Consider the following 27,301-nt stretch of genomic DNA (forward strand, 5'->3'; position numbering starts at 1 on the left):
ATACATATCACAAGTATTTATAACATATTGCTCCTTTTTTTTTAACTAACTAGTTATCGACAGGTGAGTTGCACTTGTATTCCTATCAAGTATTTCAAACTTTCAAAAATGACATGAATATTAGTACAACATACATGTGTAAGTGTTTCCAATTTGAAAGTGAAAATACAATTTTCCATGTGAAAATATATGTTACAACAATATAAAACAATTGCAAAAGATGCTATAATGTTACTCTTGAACAATATATTTCAAGTAGAATATTGAATAATCTTACTAATTTATATTACTAAAATCTAAACAAAATGAAGCTCAATTACTCCATTCTTATAATATTACAGCCAAAATGTCCAAAGGCAAAATTGTCATCACACTAGACATTTGAGTATTAACACTACAGAAAACTACCATCAATATAGATTGCACATAATTAAGAAAATTATTAGGCTTAGTGTCACACAAATATAAATGGAACTCTCATTTTTATTTGAAAATTAAGTTGTTAATCTCATTCATGCAAGTCGTAGAAAAACTAAAAATAAAACAAAAAGGGTGAAAATGAACAATATATGTATGTGTTCGCAACAATATATTAGATAGACGATTAAGTAACACAATTAAAATCTATCATTCAAAGTAACCATTTCTTAGCAATCTTTATTTAAATTAATTTGAATTTAGACAATTGACAATATCGATATCTGAGCATATTAAAATTATTCAAGTATTATCAAACTCATCATACATTAATAGAAGTTTTATCGATTAAGTAAGACTTACAAGAACAATAACACAATGATAAATAAAAATAAATTCCCACAACAATGCAAAATGATACAAGAATCACATAAAAAATTTAATTTGGACAACCATACCTTGACTCCAAAATGAAAAAAAATAAACTTAAAAATTATGAGCAAATAAACAAAAGATCTCAAGGAATGGGTCATCTCTTCTATACTTCTAAGTTCAACTACTCTACTGTAACAAAACTTCTCTTTTTCAGGATTTCATCTCTTATACTTCTAAGTTCAACTATTCTACTGTAACAAAACTTCTCTTTTTCAGGATTTCATCTCTTATACTTCTAACTTTAACTATTCTATTGTAAGAAAGATATCTTCATAATGATGTCATATGCTCTTCTCCTCAGTTAGCTTCTTGATGATATGTTATATCATTATCTAGGAAGAAGATTAGAGAATCGTAGATGACAAAAAAGAAAAGAATATGATGATTTAGGGACAAACAAATTGTGGCTATTATTTACTGGTATTTATAGTGATATTTAACTGTCTTTTCGCCTAGCTAAATTCAATAATGAGACACATTGAATCATGTCACATAGATTTTATTTTTGGTTTCAAAATTCAAAGAGTCACTGAATTGGAAGAATATCAATAATAAGACATATTGAATCATCACAAATAAATTTTATTTTTGGTTTTGAAATTCAAAGAGTCACTGAATTGGAAGAGTTCCATACATTGTTTTGTCTTCTACTTTAATTAAATTAATTAATCTAATAAATTATATATCATATATATGTATATATATATATATATATATATAGAGAGAGAGAGAGAGAACCTTAGGCTCGCCTACGTGGTGCCACCACAAATCAGAATTCCCTTTTAATTTATTTATTTACAAAATTAGCCTTCCCTTTCATGAAAAGTTGTGACTTTTATGAAAAATTGTGACTTTAATGAAAAGTTGTGACTTTAATGAAAAGTTGTGACTTTAATGAAAAGTTGTGACTGTAATGAAGCGTTGTGACTTTTATGAAAAATTGTGACTTTTATGAAGAGTTGCGACTTTTATGAAGAGTTGCGACTTTTATGAAAAGTTATGACTTTTATGAAAGGTTGTGACCTTTCCGAAGGGTTGCAACTTTTCCAAATAGTTGTAACATTTCTGATAAGGCACAATAAACATCTATTGACACTACCCTTTGTTGTTTATAAATAGAAGGATTTCCTCTCATTTTAACACAACCAAAATTCTGAACTTCCTCCTCTTCTTCTTCTTCACAATTAAATATAAATATTTGTATACTTTGCTCATGTTTAGTGGCTCACTGACACTATTGCTTATGTTACAGATTCGAGTATGTATTTTTACAATCATTAATTTATAATTTATGCTTATGTTATTAAGGCTAAATGATAAGATGTAATAATTTTCATTTTCCTTTACATTATTAATGTTTGTTACTACATAATATTGTATGTAAGATAATATAGTGTTTTAGTTTTAATGTCTGATAGATTTTAAGTATTATTTTATAAATTCTGGGATGTTAAATTCCAGCGCGAAGCGCGAGTAATTTTACTAGTTATAATTATAATGCCATAACATAAGAATTAAAGTATAGTTGTTGGGCTTCATTTATATCACTATGTAATTAAAATATTAATATTTAACAAATTAAGTAACCATATGATATATGATATATAAATTATTTTAAGTAAATTGAAGGAGTAAAATAAAAATAAATATAATTTTTTTTTTTTTTAAATGTAACTAATTCATTTTTTAAAAGGTAAATATAATTTTTTTGAAAAAATATAATTACAACTTTTACCTATAATTCAACAAGGTTAAACAATAATTCAAAGTTAACTTAGCATCACTTTAGCAAAATAGGTGTCCTAATTCACTAATATGTTGTACATCATTTGACCTCGAGTTAACATGGGGTATGACATTAAGCATTTTATTATAAATAAGGCAAAATATATGAAGAGATTTACAATGGATGAGTTCAATAGTACTCGAAGCTCAAAGGAGCATACAATAATTATAGCATGAATGTAGTTACAAAAAGTGATTATCAGAAATCATAAGTGTTAAATTCATAAGTATAATTTATTATTTAATAAGAGGGATAAGTAAATTTTTTTATTAATAAAGAGAAAAATTGTCAGCTAATTTTTAATGGGCATTTTCAAAAGATGATGAATATAAAAGATTTAGTTTCTCTAATTTAGCTTATTCATAACCGTAAAGATTGTCATATATTTTGATTGATTATATTGATTTCTTTCTTGATCCTTATTCATAACTGTAAAGATTGTCATTTGTTTTGATTGATTGTATTGATTTTCTTTCTTGATCCTTATTCATAACAGTAAATATTGTCATTTAGTTTAATTAACATTGTTTTGATTTCTTTCCTGATCGTTATGCTCCACCCTCTTGTATAGATACCCTATTCATTAGTAATAAAATCATCCCTTTGCCCGAGTTTAAATCAATACAAATTGGTAACCATCAATATGTTGGCTTAAATTCCAACTAGTTCTACAAATTTAATGTACTTTCATAAGAGTGATCTGATTTATGGCGTGAAATCCAACTGATTGGGGATACTTTCAACTATTTGGTCCTTGGTAGTCCACATATTAATTGGTGTAATTTTTCATATTGTCACATAAGTGACAGTAGTGTTCTACCCTTTGATACAAAGAGAGTAGATGATATACTGATGGACTGTTTTGAGTTTATCGATCATTGTGTTCGCTTCAATCGATCATAGTGATGGCGCACAAAGATCAATAAACTTAGGAAGGTCAATTAGTATATCCTCTTCTCTCTTTGTAGCAAAAGCTAGAAGACTACTATCAATTATGAGCCAATAATTGCGCCAATAAACAGGTAGATTACTGAAGGACATAGAGTTGAAAGTATTGCTTATCAGTTGGATTTCACGTCAAAAAAAGGATCATGTTGCAGATGATCAAGATGTTTTGGGAATTATCAATGCTATGTTGCTTGGACCTGAATCAAAGATATACAACCAGTAAGACTCGATCATCAATGAGGTATGTGATGAACAAGCTACTGAGGTTGAGGATACAACAAATTTGTATGGGGAATATGGATTGAGAGGATTTAACCAGCAGAATGAATTGGACAGTACTCTAATTCTTTCCTTGGATGGTTGTTTTTTAGTTTTCTTAATTCCCAATATATATAAGTGGGTGCAGAAACGCTTGCTTATTATTTGTGTATGTTTAGATATTTATTGATGCATCATCCACGTATTATATTTTCGGACAAATCGTAGATACAATTATCATTAGAAAAAATAGAGAAGAGGATGTAGGCATTGATGACTATCTTACAACTATGTTAAAGCAATATAAATTTTGCAATACATGTTTACACAAAATGTATTATGTTGGTGATCGGAGGATTGTCAATTTGATATAAGGAGACCAAAAGATCCATCCCCACCGATGTGAGATAAGAAGACCAGACAAGGGTATTTTATTCAAAATAAAAAATATAGCAACTCCATTATATCCTATTCTGAATAAGCAAACTTACAGATAAAAGATGGGGAGTTGACTATTTGGTCTTCGAGTGCCGGCCACGTCCAGGGTGTAGACTCGGGTCGTGTCAAACTTGGTATCAAAGCACAAAGTTCAATTTTCCTAGGGTGTCTATGAAGTCGTGGCAAATAGGATCGTATTTGTGGTTCTGAGGTCCCCACTTCTACAAATTGGTGACTACAGACATTTAAGAAAAGTTTTCCTTCTTTCATACTCTTAATCGTGTAGTAGAGTTAAGTCATAGAGATTCATCTGTACTCGTGCATTTCTCAGAATCATTCGACTACCCATCATACTAGAAGTGGTTGAACAGAAAATTCAGTCCTTTACCGATGAGTTATTCTTAGCAAGAATCTTGAGGAAGTCATGAGACTCCAGAGGGGCTTGACAGAAGCCCATGAGTGAGTAAGTGTTCAGTTTCAAAGTAATGCCTTCATATGAACCGTGTGTTGATCTAAAAGCAAGTTGTACTCTTTTTCCTTAAGCCTTGTTTCAGCTAAGATCCTTATGAGGAAGTATTTTTAGAGCTTGGGTAGTATTTTCACTCAAAAAGGAAGCATGTGTTACGAGATCATTAGCAGTAATAGTAAATAGTGCCCTTAAGTTAAGAGAAAAGAATGCAGAGGTATAGATATCTATGAAAAAGGAGATAGTGATGAGGCAAGCTATGTTATTACAATCATGCACCAATAAGTTTTTGATGAGGAGTTTTCCCTTATGGGTAGACTAAGAAGTGATGAGTTGTGAAGATCTCATGATAGGAGGTAGAGTAAGAGTTGCTAGTCAAGATGAGTTAGAGTTTATTGTTAACCAGAATAGAGTTGGGGTCACTGTGCCATTGTATTAGAGGAGACTAAATTCATGTGTTGAATAAGAGAGTAGGGTATTTATGAAGTGATAGATCTAAGATAGGCTTATGATTTGTTTGAGAGGGTCATGATGTTCAGAAGGTTATAAAACGGATCAAGTAATAAAGTATAGTATAGTAGATAACCAATCGTATTGATATTCGGGTTTAGTAATAAACATTAAGCTTGAATTTGTGATGAGTGTCATGATCAAAACAATGGCAACATGAGGGTGATAATGTTAGTCTTGAGATTTGATCTAGAAAACTTGACATAGAGTAGGTGAGGAATTGAGGTGATTAGCTGCAATAGATATGAGTGGTACAAGTGAGAGACCCTAACATTTAGATAAGGGCAGTGAAGTGTGGCTAAGTCACAAGAGTAAAAGGAGCATTAAGAGGTTTACCAAGAGGGTATGTAATCAGAAGATGTTAAGAGAAGCACCTTAGAAAGAGGTCTTAGTCCCTTCTTATGGAGAGTTTGGTAGTCATGAGATAAGATTCTCCCGATTGTTAGAGTAAAATAGGATGTGGACCAATTAGAGATGATGGAATAGATTCATAGCTTTCAAGTGTCAACTTTAGACCTAAGGGGGAGATTACAAGATGAGAAATCAAGTCAAGTGTTTGTGAGTAAGATAGTAATGAGCTCCAAAGAGTATGGGAAATATCCTTTTGGAGGTCCTCTTAGTAATGGACTGATGTTAGAATGAGAGCCCTTAGTTGGTTCCCAATGATTTGGTTAGTAGGATTCCTTGGAGTTGTCAGAGTACTAAGCTTGAATGTGGTGTTGTTAAACATTAGGTGGTTCTTGATATAAGCCGAATGTGGTGGTAAAGAGTAATAGTATTGGCATGATATAGAACCCAAACTTAAGGATTTGGGCTAAGCTTGAATATAGTAAGAGCATACCATTATACTCGGACCTTTGTAAGAGTAAACCCATTCCATACCCATTCCAGTCGTCATTCGAGGACGAATGATCCCAAGGGGGAGATATTGTAACATCCCAGAAAATTTTTGAGCTAAGACTCAAACCATCCTTCATTGTGAGTAATTTGATACTGAGGAAATTAAAACTTCTTGAGTGTTAAGATCACTAGATGTAGCACATTGAGTTCCAAGAAGAACTAAAGAGAGTTCATTCAAGTCACTTCTAAGTTCCTTTAAGTTTTAGGTCAACTTCAAACGACCATAACTTTCAGTACATGATGAGTTAGGTGGGATACAAGGTACCCAATGAAAGGTCTTTTAATTATATTTCCAACGCCGCTGAGTTTTCTAAGTTTCGAGTTCGGATGAGTGAGATATGCCCTTTTGAAGTTAGGTTGTCCAGTTAAAGAAAGTTACCCGAAAATAGTAAGGGGTATTTTAGTCTTTTCCTTACCCAATCAGATTTAATTCATTTTTAGTAATGTTTTAGGGGTATAATCTTATTAGGTTCATTTTTATAATCCTTATATACTCCTAGGATTTTAGTTGAGAGTTCAAGAAGAGAAAAGAGGAGAGGATCAAAGCGTTCGTCGAAATTCTTGTGTTTTGTTGCTAATTTTCACATGGGTTTAATCCCTAAGAGGTAAGTAAGCTTCCATAGTATTGGATTTGTTCACCTACAGGCCAATCATGTTATTTTCAGCGCAATTTCATTCTTAAAGTTGAAAGATTAAAGTTCTTGATGAGTTATTGATAGGTGTTCTTGAAGTTCATTATAAATCTTTTTTTGTTGGGATTTTGATGATTTATTGAGATTAAAGTTAGTTTTTTGAGGATATATTACGTATATTAGAGTGTACTTATGTTAAGAATTCGAATCCAAGTGATTAGGGAAGAAACCGTTTGATTCTAGGCGAATTAGGGTGAGAAAACGAGCAAAGAATTTCGTCGGGTCTTCCGGGTTGGGGCCTGGTGCGCCGAACCAGCCAGAACTCCACAAAGTATGCTCTGAAGTTTAGGGGCTGGTGCCCCACGCCACACATAGACCCAGGGTCGCCTGCCCCATCCAATTTGCAATCGGTTGCTCCGTTTGATTTCTTTCGAAAGGTACCTTCACTACTTTTCGATTCTAACTACTCTATGCTACTTATAAGCACCTAAAATCATTCCTAACATGATAATAACCTTGAATGCACAATTCAAATTCAAGGTAGAGTTGAGAGTTAAGTTTTGAGAACTCTTTCGAACATTCTAAGAAAGTCTCTTTGAGTCCTTTCGTGGAGTCTTCTACAACTTCTAGTAACTTGTTTCAAGACTCAAGCAAGTGAGTATGAGAATGAGGAGGATGTATTCATGAGTCTACCTTATCATCATGACATCCTTCATATCATGAACCATAACTCTTGAATTCATAATTCACATTCAAGAGAGAGTTAAGAGTAGAGTCTCAAGGAAGCCTTTGAGTTCAATGGTGAATCCTTTGAGATCCATCACATATTTGAGTTAAGTTTTGAGGAAGTAAGTAAGAGAATGACAAGAGTCATATACATGATTTCCATGTAGTTATGTAGACCTTCGAGTTGAGTCGAGTCTTTCATGCCCATAACTTTCGCATGAACTCCATCAGTTGAGTACCTTTGAGAGGAATAGTATATTCAAGTTCTAAGTCTTGAGTAATGAGTTACTAATCCCCTTTGAGATTATATTTTTAATCGTGGGACTATTTCATGTTACCCATGAAGTCCTTGATTTGAAGTGTTCATGCCCATAATTTCGCATGAACCCTATAAGTCGAACAATCTTGAGATAACAAGTATCTTTGAGTCCTTGAGTTAAGTAGTTCATGTTCATAATTCCACATGAACCCTCTGAGTTGAGCATTCTTGAAATGAGTAGTATCATTGAAGTTCTTGAGTTCCAAGTATTGAGTTCTATCTATGGTTATTGAAAACCTTGCATTGAGTCGTTAACGTCCATAATTCGGCATGAACCATATCTTAAGAAGACTTTTACAAATGTTTAAACTTTGTTTTAAGACATAAGTTTCGAGTTAAGAAAAGAGTAAAGAGTTGTGTTCATTTCTCGAAAATTTATAAGGGAACTAAGCATTCCAAAGAGTTTAAAATGTTTTCACATTTGAACAAGAAAAGGAAACACCGATTTCCAAGAGAGCTTTTAAGCTAAAGTTTTGAGTAATTATCTCGAACAAAAGAAAGAAGTTTTGATTATATGAACTAAGTATAATTTTGGAATAATATTGAGCACCGATATGGCGATGCGAGTTCATATTAACTCAAGTCTCCATAAACCATGTAGCCATCATGGGTAGTAAATGATCATACATTTTAGATTGACTCCTTAAGTTGCTTTTTAGCATAGACTAGTGGATCCACTTAGTTAAGGCGTTCTATATGACAGCAAAGTATAGGACAGTTCTGGCAGCATGGGCAAGACGTTGTATCATCACTTAGGCTTATAGTAGTGGTTATCGGTTAGAGAAACTCCAACATAAATTATATTACTTTATTATATGAGTAAAGTTGAGTTTGTTATTGCATTTTCTTTAACGAACTAAGTTGGTTTCCATTGTTTTAAAAGGTTTAATTACATTGAATGTGTATTGTTGCCTTATATTGAGTTGAGTATCCAGAGTTGAGTATCTAGAGTCGAGTATCATAACTTTGAGTTCAATATCGAATCTTTAAGTTGAGTTATCTTATTTTCTTGAGTTGAGTTGAGTTGAGTGAGTTTTCTAAAGAGTTAAGTATGTTTCCTTTTTATCAAGTTCAAGCTTATGTTATGCTTTAGAATTCCCCTTACATGGTCGTACATTTCACGTACTGAGCCATTTGGCCTGCATTGTTTCATGATGTAGGTTCAGGTATTTAGGATCATCAACAGGAGCTTCGTTAATACCACATAGAGTTCAAGTTAGCTATGGTGAGCCTCCTTGCTTCCGGAGGGTTCCACTTTTACTTTCAGTTATATCAGTTGTTAGGAGGTCGTGGGTCTTGTCCCAACTTCCATCTTTGTCATTTAGAGGCTTCATACATAAACAGTAGAGTCTTTGTCATTTAGAGGCTTCATAGATAAACAGTAGAGTATCAGATGTCTGTTCATTTATTTTGTTAAATGTTTTTAAAGACTTAAGTTGCCCATTTTGGGGCGAGTTTAATATATTATATTATTCAGAGTTTTCTTTTGAGTTAAATCTTATATTTAAGTTTCACGAATTTTATTCAATTTTTAAGCTTTTGCTTTCTTGAGTTAGTCTTCCGCTTGTAGTCAACCAGGATGAGGGTTCGCTTGGGGACCAGCAATGGTCTTCGAATATCGGCTACGTCCAGGGTGTAGACTCAAGTCATGACAATTACAACCACATAGTAAGCAAAATATCTCACACCAAACTATGTACATATGTGGTTCACTAACCATCACTCATTTTAAATCAAGACTACATATCTTACTACATATCTTACTACAAAATATCTACTATCTAGGAGTTTCTAGACAAAACTTAATTTTCTAACATATATACTACAAAATATCTCCAACCTAGGAGTTTCTAGACAAATCTTACTTTTCTAACATATCTAATACAAAATATTTCCAATCTAGGAGTTTCTAGAAAAATCATAATTTTCTAACACTCCTCCTTTAGATTTTTCATTGAAACTCCTTGCAACAACCTTTGATACTCAAACTTCTTAGTAAAAAAAGCCTTGGTCAAAATATCAGCCTGCTGATCTTCACTGATGCAATGCACCAACTTAACTTCACCATTCTTCTTAGCATCTCTTAAAGCATGAAACTTTATGTTGATATGCTTTGTTCTTCCATGCTGCCCCAGTTTTTTTTCTGCCATCGCAATGGCTGATTTATTGTCCACATAGATCATCGTTGGTTCTTTTGGCAATAAATTCAATTCAACCCAAGATCTTTCTTAACCAAATTGCTTGATTTGTAGCAGATGCAACAGCCACATACTCGGCTTCTGTTGAAGATTGTGCTACAATATCTTGCTTCTTTGTGCTCCAAGAAAAAATCCCTGAACCAATCAAAAAACGGTAACCAGAAGTGCTTTTGTAATCATCCAAACATCCACCCCAATCACAATCTGAATAGCCAATAAGAGCTCCATTCTCCATATTTCTATTCTAGATTCAATAATTAATCATCCCTCTAATGTACCTTAACACCCTTTTAATGGTTCCAAAATGCTTAGTGTTGGGACTTTGCATATATCGAGATAACAAACTGACAGCGAACATTATATCTGGCCTAGAAGTTGTTAGATACAGTAGACTTCCAATAAGACTTCTATAAACTTTTGGATCTGCCCTCTCTTCGCCATCATCCTTTATTAATTTTTCATTCATTACAAGTAGAGTTGCAACAACTTTGCACTTGTCAATCTTGAACCTTTTTAACAGAATCAAGGCATACCTCTTTTGGGACAAGAAAATTCCTTTACAAGATTTAGATACCTCCATTTCCAGGAAAAACTTCTTTTCTCCTAGGTCGGACATCTCAAAAACTTTTAGCATTTCATTTTTAATTTCTTGAACCGCAGGAGGATTTTCACCTGTAATCATCAAATCATCTACATAAACTAATATCATAATCAACATCCCATTCTCTTTCCTTTTGAAGTACAAAGTAGGCTCATATAGGCTTCTGTTGAAGCCTTGAGATAACAAATGAGAATTCAACCTACTATACCAAGCTCTTGGGGCTTGTTTAAGACCATAGAGAGCCCTTTTAAGCTTGTTCACCTTGTCTTCTTCCCCTGCAACTGTAAAACCTTCATGTTGTTTAACATAAATGTCTTCCTCAAACAATCCATTCAGTATGCAAATTTGACATCCAAATGGAAGATTTTACACTTGTATTGTGCTGCGAGAGCGACTAGAAACATTATTGTCTCATGCCGCACAACAGGAGAAAACGTTTCTTCCAAGTCCACTCCAAGCTGCTGAGAATAGACTTTAACTACAAGTCTAGCTTTATGCTTGAAGATGGAGCCATCTGGATTGAACTTTGTTCGATAGACCCATTTGACGCCGATAACATTGTTCTCTTCTAGCCTATCAACCAACTCCCAAGTATCTTTTTTTATCGATCATGGCAAGTTCCCCTCCATTGCTGAAATCCACACTTTGTGGTTTGCTGCTTCATCAAATTAGGATGGTTCAACAAGAGCAAAATTGCATTGCTCATAAACTTCTGCTAGTGATTTGGTCTTCAAATCAGGAGAGTTTGTAGTCAATTCAACATCTGAATTGTTTTTTGTTACATCAATAGGACTAGAGGAAGTATCATTGTTTTGTTGATTTGGAGTTGCAACTGAATTACTCCCACCTTGGTTCTTCACAACAATATCTCGATCCCAATCATAGTGGCTAGACTCATCCACTACAAGATCTCTACTAACAAACACCTTCTTACTACTAACATTGTACACTTTGTATCCTTTTGCAATTGTACTATAGCCCAACAGAACACACAATTCTACCTTGCTATCTAATTTGCCTCTTTTAGCGTCAGGAACATGTGCATAGCATACCGAACCAAATACCTTCAAGTGTCTTGCAGACAGCTTGATACCCTTCCATGCTTCAAATGGTTTCATGTCTTGGACTGCTCTAGTTCGTAATCTATTTAGCAAATGGACATTGGTATTGACTGCTTGAGCCCAAAAGTATTTAGGCATCTTCTTTTCTACCAACATGTATCTTGCCATCTCCATCACAATTCTATTTTTCCTCTCAGAAACCCCGTTCTGTTGTGAAGTGTAGCTAACAGTGAATTGTTGTTGGATACCCAAATCTTTACAATACTTGTTGAACTGATACGAAGTATATTCAGTTCCATTATCATATCTAATATACTTCAATTTACAGCCACCCTCCCTTTCTACCATAGCTTTGAATTCTTTGAAAACAGAAAACACTTGATATTTGCTACTAAGAAAGTAGACCAATGTCATTCCAGTCAGATCATCTACAAAGAGAGCAAAATACTTGTTTCCACTAAAAAAAGATGTCCTCATTGGTCCACATAAATCTGTATGAACTAACTCTAGCTTTTCCTTAGCTCTGCAAAGACTTCCTTCAGGAAAGGATTTGTTGAAAGTGGTACCTCAAAACTTGGAGATTAGTTCCACTTTCTGCTATATCAATATACAGCTTAAAAGTAGGATTAAGTTCAGATAAATTAGGCTGCAGTATTTGGCAGAATCTAATTAGTTAGTTGCTATATTTTAGGCTTTAGTTATTGGAGATAATGTTAGCTTATTTCACTCCTTTTCTTTACCTTTTTAAGTTATTAATTCATGTATTTATATTGTAGTCATCATTTCAATAAACAATGAAACTTAACCTTGTTTCTTCTGTTTTCTTTCTTAGTAAACATATGTTATTCTCATGTTAAAAACCTACAGATTGGTATCAGAGCATTGCCATCTTGAGGGATATGTGAGAAGATAGTGAACAATATAAACCCTTCTTTGAACTACTATTAAATAGTTTATAGAAAATGAATTCTGAAGCAAGCTTCTTAACTCCACCAGTCTTCAATGGTGAGAATTATCGAGCTTGGGCAATTAGAATGATGGTTCATCTTGAAGCGTTAGATCTCTGGGAAGCAGTAGAAGAGGATTATAAAGTAACTCCTCTCAGTGATAATCCAACAGTGAATCAGATGAAACATCACAAGGAGAATAAGACAAGGAAAGCCAAAGCTAAAGCTTTCCTTTTCTAGGCAGTATCCCCTTCAATTCTTACCAGAATTATGCAAATGAAGTCTGCTGCAGAAATTTGGGAGTATCTCAAAAAAGAATACCAATGAAATGAAAGAGTGCACAATATGCAAGTGATTAATCTGATTCGAGAATTTGAAATTAAGAGAATGAAAGAATCAGAAACTATAAAAGACTATGCAGACCAATTACTCAACTTAGCCAACAAGGTGAGATTGTTTGGTAAGGATTTCGCTGATGAAAGAATTGTTCAAAAGATTCTTGTTACACTTCCTGAGAAATATGAAACCACAATTTCTTCTTCAGAGAATTCTAAAGATCTGTCAAGCGTTACCTTGGCAGAACTTGTTAAAGCTTTGCAGGCACTAGAGCAAAGGAGATTAATGAGGAAAGAAGGTTATGTTGAAGGTGCTTTTCAAGCTAATTCACTGAACAACGAGTCAAACAAAGGAAGGAAAAAGAACAAGAAACAAAGGCCAAGAATTAATTACAACAATCAGGGAGGAAGTCAGCCTCCCTGCCCTCATTGCAAAAAGACAAATCACTCTCAACAGAAGTGTTGGTGAAGACCAGACATCAAGTGTAACAAATGTGGTCAATTAGGCCATGTGGAGAGGGTATGTAAGTCACAACCGCAACAAGAAGAAGCTAAGGCTACAGTAAATCAATATCAAGAAGAGCAATTGTTTGTAGCAACTTGTTTTGATAGCGAAAGCGCTTCTGAAAGTTGGTTAATTGATAGTGGATGCACAAATCATATAACCAGCGACCAAGAACTCTTTAAAGATCTAGATAGATCTTTCATTTCCAAAGTGAAAATTGGAAATGAAGAATATCTCAATGCGAGAGGCAGAGGAACTATTGCAATTGAAAGCCTTACAGGTTTGAAACTTATAGTTGATGTTCTTTTTGTTCCCGATCTTGATCAAAACCTCTTAAGTGTTGGACAACTACTTGAAAATTGTTTGAAAGTGTTGTTTGAAGAAAAAGAATGTGTCCTCAAGGATGCTAATAATAAAGAGATGTTCAAGGTCAAGATGAGAGGAAATTTTTTTTCCTTGAACTTGTTGGACGAGGAGCAAGCAACAGTTATCAAGTTGGAAAATAACTCAGAACTATGGCACAAAAGACTCGGACATTATCATCATGATGATATACTCTTCATGAAAGAAAATCAACTAGAAGAAGGTCTTCCAAGCCTTGAGAAGAACCTGCCTGCTTGTGAAGCTTGTCAGTATAGGAAGCAAACAAGGTTGCCTTTTCAGAATTCATCATGGAGGGCAAAGCAGAAGCTGCAACTTATTCACACGGATGTAGGCGGACCTCAGAAAACACCACCTTTAAAGGGTAGTAAGTACTATATTGCCTTTATTGATGATTGTACCAGATATTGTTGGATTTATTTTTTGAATTATAAATCTAAGGTCGCTGATGTATTCTAGAAATACAAGGTTTTTTGTGGAAAATTAGAGTGGTTGCAGAATTCAGGTGATAAGAACCAATAATGGAACCGAGTATACTTCAAAAAAATTCAACAAGCTTTGTAATGAAGCGGGAATTGAGCATAAGCTAATAGCACCCTATACTACCCAACAAAACGGAGTAGTGGAAAGAAAAAATAGGATGCTAATGCAGATGACAAGGTGTTTGCTCCATGAGAAAGGACTGCCAAAGATATTTTGGGCTTAAGCTACAAATACAGCAGTATTTCTGCTAAACAGATTGCCAACTAAGGCCTTGCAAAAGAAGACACCAGTTGAGGCTTGGTTTGGTTACAAACCTTTGCTAACAAATCTAAAAATATTTGGTTGTATTTGTTTTTCTTATGTACCTCAGGTGAAAAGAGATAAGTTGGATAAGACGGCTGAACTGGAATTTTCGTAGGATACAACAATCTCTCAAAAGCTTATAGAATCTATCAACCTCAAAATGACAAAATCATTGTTAGAAGGGATGTCAAGTTCGTGGAAAATGACACCTGGAGCTAGCAAGATGATGAAAAGAAAAAAAATCTAGAAACTCTAGATGAAAATGTTGATGATGTACCTCTTAGAGGCACAAGAGCACTTTCTGATATATATCAAAGGTGTAATGTTGCAATTTTAGAACCAGGAGGATTTATGGAGGCTGCTAAAGATGAAAAATGGAGATATGCAATGCAAGAGGAGCTCAAAATCATAGAAAAGAACAACACATAGGAGCTGGTTGACAGACCATCGCACAAGAAGGCTATTGGAGTCAAGTGGGTTTATAGGACCAAGCTCAATCCTGATGGTTCCATAAACAAGTACAAGGCTAGGCTGGTTGCAAAAGGGTACGCACAAATGTTTGGAGTAGATTTTTCATAAACTTTTGCTACTGTCACCCGTTTGGATACGATAAGAATGTTGTCAGCTTTAGCAGCTCAACTGGGATGGAAGATACACCAGCTTGATGTGAAATCAGCTTTCCTAAATGGCTACCTTGAAGAAGAAATCTTTGTAGAACAACCTAAAGGTTTTTCTACCAAAGGCAAAGAAGGCAAAGTGTACCTTATAAAGAAGGCATTGTATTGCTTAAAACAAGCTCCTAGAGCTTGGTATAGCAGAATTGATGCTCATCTTCTGAGATTAGGCTTTACAAAAATTCTCACCGAGTCTACACTCTATATTAGAAAAGAATATTCTGATTTAACCATTGTTTCTTTGTATGTAGATGAATTGCTAGTTACAGGTAGCAATTTGAACTTGATTAATTTGTTCAAGACTGAAATGATGGAAGTTTTTGAGCTGACAGACCTTGGTGAAATTTTCTACTTTCTTGGCATAGAAATTCAGCAAAAAGGACATGAGGTCTTTATATGCCAGCAGAAATATGCTAAAGATATTCTCATAAAATTCAAAATGGAAGACTACAAGTCTACAACAACTCCTATGAATCAAAAGGAGAATTTTTGCAAAGATGATGGAGCTAAAAAGGTTGATGAAGGACTTTATAGGAGCCTGATAGGTTGCCTAATGTACTTGACTGCAACAAGACCAAATATTCTTTATGTTGTGAGTTTACTTTCAAGATATATGCATTGTGCTAGCGAAATTCATTTTCAAGCAGCTAAACGTGTGATTAGATATGTTAAATGTACTGCGAATTTTGGCATAATATTTATGAAAGTATCAGACTTTCAGTCTCTTGGATTTTCTTATAGTGATCGGGCTGGTAGCTTAGATGATATGAGAAGCACCTCAGGCTACTGTTTTAGTTTTGGTTCTGGAATTTTTTCTTGTTGTTCAAAGAATTAAGATATTGTGGCTCAATCTACAGCTGAAGCAGAGTACATTGCAGCTGCATCAGTTGTGAATCAAGCCATTTGGATTCGGAAGCTACTGACAGATTTGTATATAGAACAAAAGAAAAGCACTGAAATCTTTGTTGATAATCAAGCTGCAATTTCAATTGCAAATAAATCTGTTTCACATGAAATGACAAAACATTTCAAGATCAAGCTTTATTTCTTGAGGGAGATGCAAAAGAATGGAGACATAGACTTGGTGCACTGCAAAACTGATTTTTAGACTGCTGATATTTTAACTAAGGCCCTACCTAGAGCAAGATTTGAATTTCTCAGAAAAAGACTTGGGATTACTGCTCTTGAGTCAAGGAGGAGTGTTGAAAGTGGTGCCTCGAAACCTGGAGATTAGTTCCACTTTCTGCTATATCAATATACAACTTAAAAGTAGGATTAAGTTCAGATAAATTAGGCTGCAGTATTTGGCAGAATCTAATTAGTTATTTGCTATATTTTAGGCTTTAGTTATTGGAGATAATGTTAGCTTATTTCACTCCTTTTCTTTAGCTTTTTAAGTTATGCATTCATGTATTTATATTGCAGTCATTATTTCAATAAACAGTGAAACTTAACCTTGTTTCTTCTCTTTTCTTTCTTAGTAAACATCTGTTATTCTCTTGTTAAAAACCTACAGGATTGTCTATGCATTTTACCAAATTGACATGACTCCCAAACATCTCTACACATGTCAATTTTGGGTACTTCAAGCACCATAACCTTTGATTGCATATACACTAGAGAGCTAAGATTATAATGACCGAACCTTTTGTGCCAATGCCAAGTATAGCTCAATTCAACATTAAAAGAGCAAGTATCAATAGAATAGCATGAAATTGGAAAGGAATTGTCAATCATTCTAATTTTAGCTACTTCACATCCTTTAGGATCATAAATGAAACATTGTTTGTCCTTAAAATTAAGAGAATAATTTTTATGAACCAATTGAGCTACACTTAACAAGTTTTGAGATAAATTTGGCACATACAGAACATCATCAATAAATTTCGTACCTTTGTCAGTAGGAAATTTTATTGACCCTCTACCGTGAGCTTCCACCAACGCGCCATTTCTAAGCTTCACTTTGGTTCTATCAGATTTTTCCAAGGTAACAAATAGATTTTCATCAACTACCATGTGCCTTATGCACATGCTATCAACATACCATTTACATTGGTCAATATGTGATGTTTGTGAGGCCATGAAAACCTCCTCCTTTAATTTTCAAACTTGATGATCATTTGCGAAATTCACTCGATGGGAAGACTGGCCACTTTGATTTTGCTTTTGCCTACAATACTTCTCAATGTGACCATACTTCTTACAATCTCTACATTGAATAGGAGACCTCTTTGAATTCTGCCAACAATTCTTCTCTAAGTTGTTTCTCTTCTTACAAATGCCACAAGGTGGAAATTTTCCTTTTATCGACAAATCACCTTGGTTTCCATCAGATTTTACCTCTCCAGATTTATCCGACCAGACTTTTCTGCTTTCCTTTTGATGTTTGAATTTATGCCGTGCTTGAAAGGCATCTTCTACTATCCCTTCACTTCTCATAGTGATTTGCTGCTCTTGGACTTGAAATTTGGAGATTAGTTCGTGTTTTGTAATAGTAGTCAAGTCAGAAGACTCTTCAATAGCTGAGATTTTTTATTCAAACTTGTCTGGAAGGCTGACCAAGATCTTCTTTACAACTTTCTGATTTGGAAAGGTTTCACCTAGTATTCTTATCTGGTTCACAATCTCCATCAGCTTTGAAGAATATTCTTTCACACTATTTGAGTCTTTCATCTCCAAAAGCTCAGACTCTCTCTTCAACGCTAAGAGTCTAACATATTTTACTCTATTGTTGCCTTCAAACTCCTCATTCAACTTATTCCAAGCCTCTTTGGTTGTTTCACAAGTCATAATCCTCGTAAACATCACGTCTGTAAGACTTGAATGTATGCAGGTGAGAGCTCGTGGAGATGTAGTCATCAATTCATCATACTTCATAATTTCATTGAGAGTTGAATTAACTCTAAATGGCTGGACAGCAGGTTCTCCAAGCTCAACAACTTCCCATAAGTTGAGAGCCTTTAGATAAGCCTTCATTTTGATGGCCCATATGTGATAATTTTCTCCAGTAAAATTCGGAGGACCTGTCGTTGGTTGATTTTCAGGTGCCATGAATTTTTTCAGCAAATAAATTCAACAAAGAACGGAAAGTAGATTAGCGAAACAAACAAAATTTGATTTAGATCCCTTAGGAAATAGGCTCTAATACCATGTTACAACGAAAAGGAAGAAGAACTTCAGGTCTACAAGGTGTAAACAGTAGGAAATCGCAGCTGTAAATTGATACAGAAAATCTGAAAGTGAAGAAGAAGGCTTAAGTTTTCTTGAGTTCAATTTTTTTTTCACTAGATGTTTCATTACATATGGTCTATTTATAGATAAAGTGTGATAATTACAACCACATAGTAAGCAAAATGTCTCACACCAAACTATGCACATATGTGGCTCACTAACCACCACTCATTTTAAATTAAGACTACATATCTTACTACGAAATATCTACTATCTAGGAGTTTCTAGAAAAAAACTTGATTTTCTAACATATCTACTACAAAATATCTACAACCTAGGAGTTTCTAGACAAATCTTACTTTTCTAAGATATCTAATACAAAATATCTCCAATCTAGGAGTTTCTAGACAAATCTTAATTTTCTAACACTGTCAAGGCTTTAAAACCTGATTTTGAATTTCACCTATCCAATAGGGGAAATTCCAATTAATCGATCACATTGTGTTGAGCTCAAGAGCCTTGTTCTGGAACACAACACTCTTGTGGGGAAAATTCCTATCCAAGTTGTTTCTCAGAAATAACAACCTGACATGACTCTTTCCAGGTTCTATTGGAAATCTTACATATTTAGAAGAGTTGTATTTATCGTACAACAATCTAGAGGGACAAGTGCCAACTTCTTTAGCTCGATTGACCAAGTTGAGGCTTCCTGGATTGTCACTAAATAGCTTATCTGGGGAGTTCCCTCCTCTGTTGTACAATTTGTCATCCCTGGAACTAATATCACTTTCCTTTAACAACTTTTCTGGTAATCTTAGATTCGATTTAGGGAACTACTTCCCTAATCTCCTAATACTTTACTTGGCGAGAAATGTCAAGTCATTGGTTCCATACCATCCTCTTTGGCCAATGCTTATAAATTGCTAGAGATTGATTTTACCATAAACAATTTTACTGGAAATATACCCAAAGGGTTCCATAACTTGCGGAATTTGTTGTTTTGGATTAACCAACTTGGACACGGTAAGCATGATGGCCTTGACTTTGTAAATTCTCTTACCAACTGCAGCAGTCTACAAATGCTCCATTTTGGAGACAACAAGTTTGTAGCTACATTACCTCATTCAACAGTCAACCTTTCTAGTCAGTTACAAGGCCTACACTTTTACGGAAACATGATTAGTGGAAGCAGACCCAGAGAGATATCAAACCTTGTGAATTTGAATCTACTTGAGATGAGTAACAACAATCTTACAGGTAGCATTCCAGATTCTATTGGAAGACTGACAAACTTGGGAGGTCATCTTACTTATCTTGATTTCTCTCACAACGAACTCTTGGAAAATGTTGGGCCTTGGATGAGATCTATTTGAAGAGAAACTCCCTCCAAGGAACCATTCCAATTGTAGAAGATTTTCCGGATATCCAATCCTTCGATCTTTCCCTAAATAATTTATCAGGCTTCCTTACTCTACTTGAACTTATCTTTTAACAATCCAAGGGGTGAGGTTCCTGTCACCGGAATATTTTCAAATTTGAAAGATTAACCAGCGCCTGAAGATAGGTCTAAATCTGCAAGTTTCTACCCCAACATTTCTTATGAAGAGCTCCGCATTGCAACTGGTGGATTTTCTGCTGAAAATCTTATTTGCTTTGGCAATTTTGGAACTGTTTACAAGGGAACTTTTGCTTCTGATGGAACGGTTGTTGCTGTCAAAGTACTCAAACTCCATCTTGAAGGTGCTTCAAAAGGCTTCTTAGCAAATATGCTAGGCATCGAGAAACATAAGGCACAGGAACAAGTGTATGCTCAAGTTCTGATTTCAAGGGAAATGACTTTAAGGCTTTAGTCTTTCAGTTCATGCCAGAGAAGGAGACACATTAGAAGAGTAGCTTGACCATACTTCAGAGAATGAATATAATAATAGACGTGGCATATGCACTTCATTATCTTAACCATGAGTGTCAAACACCCATGATTAACTGTGATATAAAACCACAGAACATTCTTCTAGATAAAGATCTCAGAGCTCATTTGGGTGATTTTGGTTTAGTGAAATTCATTCCTAAATTCAGTAGTGAATCGAATCTACATCAGTTTAGCTCACTTGGAGTTATGGGTACCATTTGCTATGTAGCTCCAGGTAACGTTTCTTATAACAATAGTGATTTATTGAATTTCAAAAGTCACCACTCTCTGGTGCATGTAAGCTAAGTGTTGATGTCTTTTTCTGACGTTAGCTCCATGGAAAATACACGAGTTTAATTGGTCAACTTAGTAACGCATAAGCAGAATATATGATGGTAAGGACAAAAAATCAGTACCAGTGTTATCTATCTATCTATCTATCTATATCTATACTACCTTAAAAGCATGAACTCTCAAACATGAATGTTGAATTACTATAATACCTCAATTAAAAATACTCAATTTATTTTATCTATTTAATTTAATTATATTTTATGAAAAGTAGACACTTTTTCCCTCTAAAGAATTGTGACTTTTTCGATGAGTTGTGACTTTTCCAAAGAATTGTGATTTTTTCAAAGGGTTTTGACTTTACAAAACAGTTGTGCCTTATCCGATGAGTTGGGACATTTTCAAAGGGTTATGACTTTTCCAATGATTAGTTACTTTTTCAAAGAGTTGTGATTTTTCTGTTAAGGCACAATCAATACCTATTCATACTACTATTTGTTAGCTTTAATAAAAAGGTTTCCTCTCAGTTTGAAACTACGATTTTTTTTTAGGTTTCCTACTCTTCTACTTCTTAAAATATCCCAATTGTTATTTGCAACATCTGATTAAGTTCAAAATTCAACGAAATTGGAGATACCACATAAGAAAGAGTTGGTGAACAAATTGTAACAAATCATTCATCAATTCACACTCATATTTTCCTCTTACGATATTCATCACTAAAGGATTGTGACTTTTCTGATGAGTTGTAACTTTTCTGATGAGTTGTGACTTTTTTGAAGAATTGTGATCTTTTTCAAAGGGTTGTGACTTTACCAAAGAGTTGTGCCTTATCGGATGAGTTGTGAAATTTTCAAAGGGTTATGACTTTTTCAATGAGCAGTGACTTTTTCGACGGGTCTGATAAGGCACAATCAGTACCTATTCATACTACTATTTGTTAGCTATTAATAGAGAGGTTTTCTCTCACTTTTGAACTACGATTTTTTCAGTTTTCTACTCTTCTTCTTAAAATATCCCAAGTGTTATTTGCAATAATTGGATAACTTCAAAATTCAACGAAATTGGAGGTACCACATAAGAAAGAGTTGGTGAACAAGTTGAAACAAATCATTCATCAATTCACACTCATATTTTCCTCTTATGATATTTATCACATACATACTTCAATATTATTTATATCATTTTAGAATATCAATGCCCTTTTAATTAATCTACATATTTTATCTATTAAAAAGACTAATTTCCTACGAATAGTCACAACAATTTCCACCTTCATGTTTCTTTGGTAATAAATCACAACCATTCACTCCATATAAATTCTTGGGAATTGCTTTTCCGTGATAATTTGGGATCATTTAAAATTTTCATATATGATTCACCCCCAATGCATTGATATGTTTCGCCGAAGTTCTTAGCAGGTATTGACATTCTAGTAAAGAAGAAAAGAAGAGAACAAAGAAAAGTGCAATTATCTATGAACTTTGCTTCACATAGAAAACTTATATTTATAGTGCGTGGGAATTTTCAATATTTTTTCTTGTTTTCTTTATTTAATGTATTTCTTATGTGTTTTCATTCGAGAGATAATTTTACAATTAGTGTTAACATAATGAGTGAACAATGATGAATGAGCACAGTGTGGATTATTTTTTTCTAATAAAATAAATAGATCAAGTTGTGGGAGAGACAGTAGTAAAAAACAAATACGAAAAAGGCATATGACCGGGGAAAGAAAGATATTTCTTATTTGTTTTTTGATTTTTTATTCTTTTAACCTCAAACGAAGGAGTTTCTTCCTAACTTTGCTAAAATAGCGGGCATCAACGTAATCCATTAAATTATAAATTTTGATGTTAAGTCCACTATTTCTAAAATAGATTTTCACTTTTATGTATTATATGATAATATAGTCATGATAATAATTATTCTTAATAGATATAAGTAAAAATAAACTGAGAGAGTAAAGTGTTGGTGGCAATAGATTTCAATCAAATAGAACATTAGAGTGAATATAGCATGAACATATGTTTTTGTTTTCCTTCTTCATTGGCTATGAAATTTTCCATATATTCTTTGGAGAAAGTAAAGTGTTGGTGGCTAGAGATTTCAATCAAATGGAACACTAGAGTGAATATAGCATGAATATTTATTTTCGCCTTCCTTGTTCATTGGCTTTGAATTGTTCCATATATTTTTTTATTTATTAAATTTATATTGTGTATGAATTTATTTAAGTATGAACTTCCTTTTATTTGTGTTCATTTTAATCTAAGAAAATGTTATTTCACAAGATACACTCCTTGATAGCTATACAAAATAGATAAGAAAATAGTGGTTGATCACAAAATGATCTTAATCAAATTAAAGATTCTATAAATAATACTTTAAATTTTACTTATCAATTAACTTTTTTATTGAAAAAAGTATAATATTTGATATGACGATACAAATTCTATAAGATATTAGATATTCTCATTAGGCAACAACAATATGATATGTATGTTGCATAAAAAAGAATAAGACTACAATTCCGTAAAGATAAGGTAGAAACCTATAATATTAAAATATTTTTCACCATATGTGATGTTCTTCATATATTAATATTAAATTATGCTACTGAAATATATCTCTAAAACAAAGAATTGGTTAAGCTAAATATTTGACATACACTCATACATCTATTTAACCATCATTCGTTATAACAACATTTCACTGTAACATCCTAATTTTCTTTAGAACTAATTTTTTATATTATATTTTTTGTCTCTATAACATTCTACTTATAACAGTGCTGAAATTCACTATAGAAGTACACTTTTTGTAAAATTACATCTCTATGATAACGTTACACAAATATTAATTGAGTAATAATATTTTGAAAGAGATATATCACATATAAAGATAAAAAATTGCAATATCTATGATAATCGTTATTAGTGCCATGCACAGATCAAATTTCAAGTACTAATATTTAAGAGAAAAATTGTACTTAAACAGTGTCCCATCATTTAAAGTCATAATGTAACACCCCGTATGCTAGAACTACCAAAATTCAGATTTCAGAAGTTACAGGTGCCACCGACGGGCACCACCCACGGACCGTAGGGTGAACCACGATCCGTCCTGGTGGTCCGTGGTTCACCACCGCAACCCCCTCCCAAAAAAGGTCCAGAAAACTATCTGAGGGTCGACCCACGGATCGTAGGTCAGACCACGGGCCGTGGTCCTGGTCCACGGATCAAACCCCTCAGATGTCAGTCCCAGAACCCCATCGACGGTCGCCAGAACAGACCATCGGTCCATCCATGGACCGTCGGTCTGGTCCGTCGGTGACCCCGATAGATTTTAAGTCAGGGGTCGTTTGGTTTTTTCCTTATGCGTTGGACCCCTAAACTATGTAGTTTTGGTCAGTTATAGCCTAGTAACTTAATTAGAACTTACCCTAGTCAACTCATTCTCCAAAAATTCATCAAGTTGAACAAAATGAAGGAAAATGAATCGACCAAGCCCTAGTCCAAGAACACAACAAGGTTTCGTCAGTTCCAGCCCCAAAATCGAAAGATTTCTCCGTGAAATTCATCACCAGGTATGTGGGATTTCATTGGTGGATTCCTTTCATCCACTAGGTCCCTAGATTTCAGTCAGAATCTTGATTCCCTTAATATTATCTAGACCTAGGATTTCTTGAATGTTAGAAATTGTTGGGTTTTAGCTGTTAGAATGGTCCAAATTAGATTATCATATTGTTGCTTAGTTTCTTGCATGATCTTCAGAACCCTAGTTGTGTAAATTTGTTTAGCTCATGAATTACACATGCTAGGTCAGTCTAAACAGATATACATTCTTCAGTTTACAAATGTCACGTTATTAATTATAATTGTTGCATTCTCAGAGTTTGCATGTCAGTAATTGAGCTATCCAGTAATTCAGTATTTCAGTCATAATATTGCTTGTATACATTCTAATTGGGAGTAGGCTTAGACCGAGTGGACTAGGGTTCAATGTATCTGAATAGTCCCAGAAATATGTGCCCCCGTAGGTTTATAAGTCCCCTCTGAGGGTATTACATTTTAGTGATCACGCTAGTCATCCCTCTATACCTCTGACAGGGTATATTGGGTCCTCTCGACGGGGCGTATACATCGAACTCCACATTTAGCTCATGTGATTTTATGTCGGTTATAAGTAGCTCCCACATTCAGATTCTATTGCATTGACCATGTTATCAATTACAGTCAGATTTCATTCTCAGCATGTTATAAACTTGGTCATTGCATTCAGTTAGATCATGTTCAGTATATTCAGTATAGTATATTGCTTATCTCATATCATTGAGTTATATGCTTTGTTCATATATGTACGTTTTTCAGCTTTATTCTATCCTTCATGCTCAGTACTTTTCAAGTACTGACGCATACTCAGCACTACAACTTCTCGTTATGTAGGTTAAAGTCCTCAGCTTTCAGATCATCCGGCAACATAATCCACTTGCAATTATATACTCTCACACATCAACACACACAAAAAATATCATACTACAACACACAAAATTCACATGCAAAAAAAATCACTTGCGCATTGTGGTGGAGTTTGAAGTTTGTTTTAGCAATTTCAAGTTCGTGGTTACTGATTGTGGTATTTTCTTTTCGTGAATTAATATTCACAAAAGTTCAAATTTAAGGTCTTCATTCAAGCTTCGGTGAAGTCCGCCACAGATTTCTTGTTTTGCTATTAGATTACTCAATTCTTGCTTCTTGTACAAAGCTTTATATGAAGCTTTTCTTATCCACTCAAGTTGAGAAATAGAATTTGAGTTGCATTGAGGTCCAATCCTATCTTTTCTCCTTTAATATCAGCTATATGTTTTTGCTTCTTTTGTTATTATGAATTTGAAGTTAATTTGTTGATGTTTATAGCTGGACAATTTTGATGATTTGATGTTAATTCAAATCATGTTAAATTCTAATGTGAGAAATCCTACATAGGTAATATTATATTTTAATAGTTAGTAATTTTCATGAATATATTGATGGAGTTTATGTTGCTATGTAGAGTAGTTTTTGATGATATACTCTATAAACTTTCACTTGTTAAATTTGTAATGATAATTTTTTCACTGTAATGATATGTATTTATGTGTGTGTATGTGTATATATATATATATATATATATATATATATATATATATATATTAAATGAAATTGTAACACCAGGGATAATCTATCCAATAAGTCTTATAAAATTGGCCATTACAACATATGAAAGACAAATTGTGTTAGAGATTATATTGTTGACCCTAGTATGAACACTTCATATTAAATCTTACTTTTATTTTTGTTCCCTTTTTCACAGGTATAAAATGTGAGAATTGAATCAAGATTGATTGCAAGCTATGTATCATCATATAGTAGGTACTTAGAAGGAATTTTTACGTATATATCTTAGTTTAGGAGTAATATTCAGTATACTTCAGTTTGAATTTTTTGTTATTAGACATTTTTTACTTTAAGTTAAAGAGTTTGTAATGAGATATTATCTTAGTATAATTTTAGTTGTTTTTAATTATATGATCATGGTGAATTTTATTATTATCTAGCATGTTTTATTATTTAATTTTCAATTTATGCAACTCTAATTTTATAAATAATATCAATATAAAATAATTAAATGTCATCAATTTCTAGTAATTAGTGACAAAATATTTCTTTATCAAAGGTAAGTTTTAACAACGACCAAATTAAACTCTTATGGACAAATGTTTTCATCAAGAAATAAATTAGTTCATCACAAGTTGACTATATTCAGTGACAAAAAAATGTATTGTCCTAGTACCCCTTTTAATGGGATACAAATTAATTTATTATTTTGTGACAATTGTAATTGTCACTAATCATGATAATTTATAGTGACAATATATGTTGTCAGTAAATGTAATACTTTTAGTGACAAAACGATAGATTAAACAAAAAAAACATTAACCTTTTTTATAATAATAAATTGTCCCTAATTAGTACATTTAAGGACAAAATAATTTTTTTGTACATAAAAAATAGTTATTAGTGACGAAATTACATTTTATTCAACTACAAAATACATACAACTTTAGAGACAATTGATGTCATCACTGATTGAAGTAAAATAATTAGCGACGATATAATTTTGTCGGTAGTAATAACTTTTTTAGTGACAAAACATACTATTAACTACAAAAAAACAATACTTTTTACGACAAATAAATTTGTCACAAATGTTTATGCTTTTGGTGACGATTTTTCTTTTTGTAGTAAATATAATACTTTTAGCGACGAAGCACTAAATCGTCTTTGTATACTTTTAGCAACACACATTTAGTGACGACTGATTGACGAATCATTTTTCGTCACAAAAATTTTTTAGTGACAAAATATGATTTATAAATGAGAAATGATTTGTCCTTGATAATCGAATTTGTTGTAGTGGCATTTGAGTTTTATTTCAGTGTCTTAAAATCTTCTCACTTATATATGTACTAGTCTCTGGGAACGCACGTTTGTCCCTTATCATTATTATAGAATGTTGATATATTTAAAAAGTTGAATTATAAAATAGATAATGTTGAAATACA

General features: G+C 33.4%; 1 protein-coding gene and 1 pseudogene across 1 annotated transcript; one reads left to right on the forward strand and one right to left on the reverse strand.

The window, feature by feature from the left end:
• Positions 1–17,855: 17,855 nt before the first annotated feature.
• LOC125833800 (uncharacterized) lies at positions 17,856–18,374 on the reverse strand. Its single transcript, XM_049512971.1, has one exon. It carries the CDS (start codon positions 18,372–18,374, stop codon positions 17,856–17,858), a length of 519 nt encoding a protein of 172 aa, XP_049368928.1.
• A 98-nt stretch (positions 18,375–18,472) lies between these two features.
• LOC125833801 (putative receptor-like protein kinase At3g47110) lies at positions 18,473–20,709 on the forward strand (annotated as a pseudogene).
• Positions 20,710–27,301: the final 6,592 nt, after the last annotated feature.

This window comes from Solanum verrucosum, unplaced genomic scaffold, assembly GCF_900185275.1.
Source record: "Solanum verrucosum unplaced genomic scaffold, falcon-dt-bn FXZP01000107.1, whole genome shotgun sequence".
Lineage (NCBI taxonomy): Eukaryota > Viridiplantae > Streptophyta > Magnoliopsida > Solanales > Solanaceae > Solanum > Solanum verrucosum.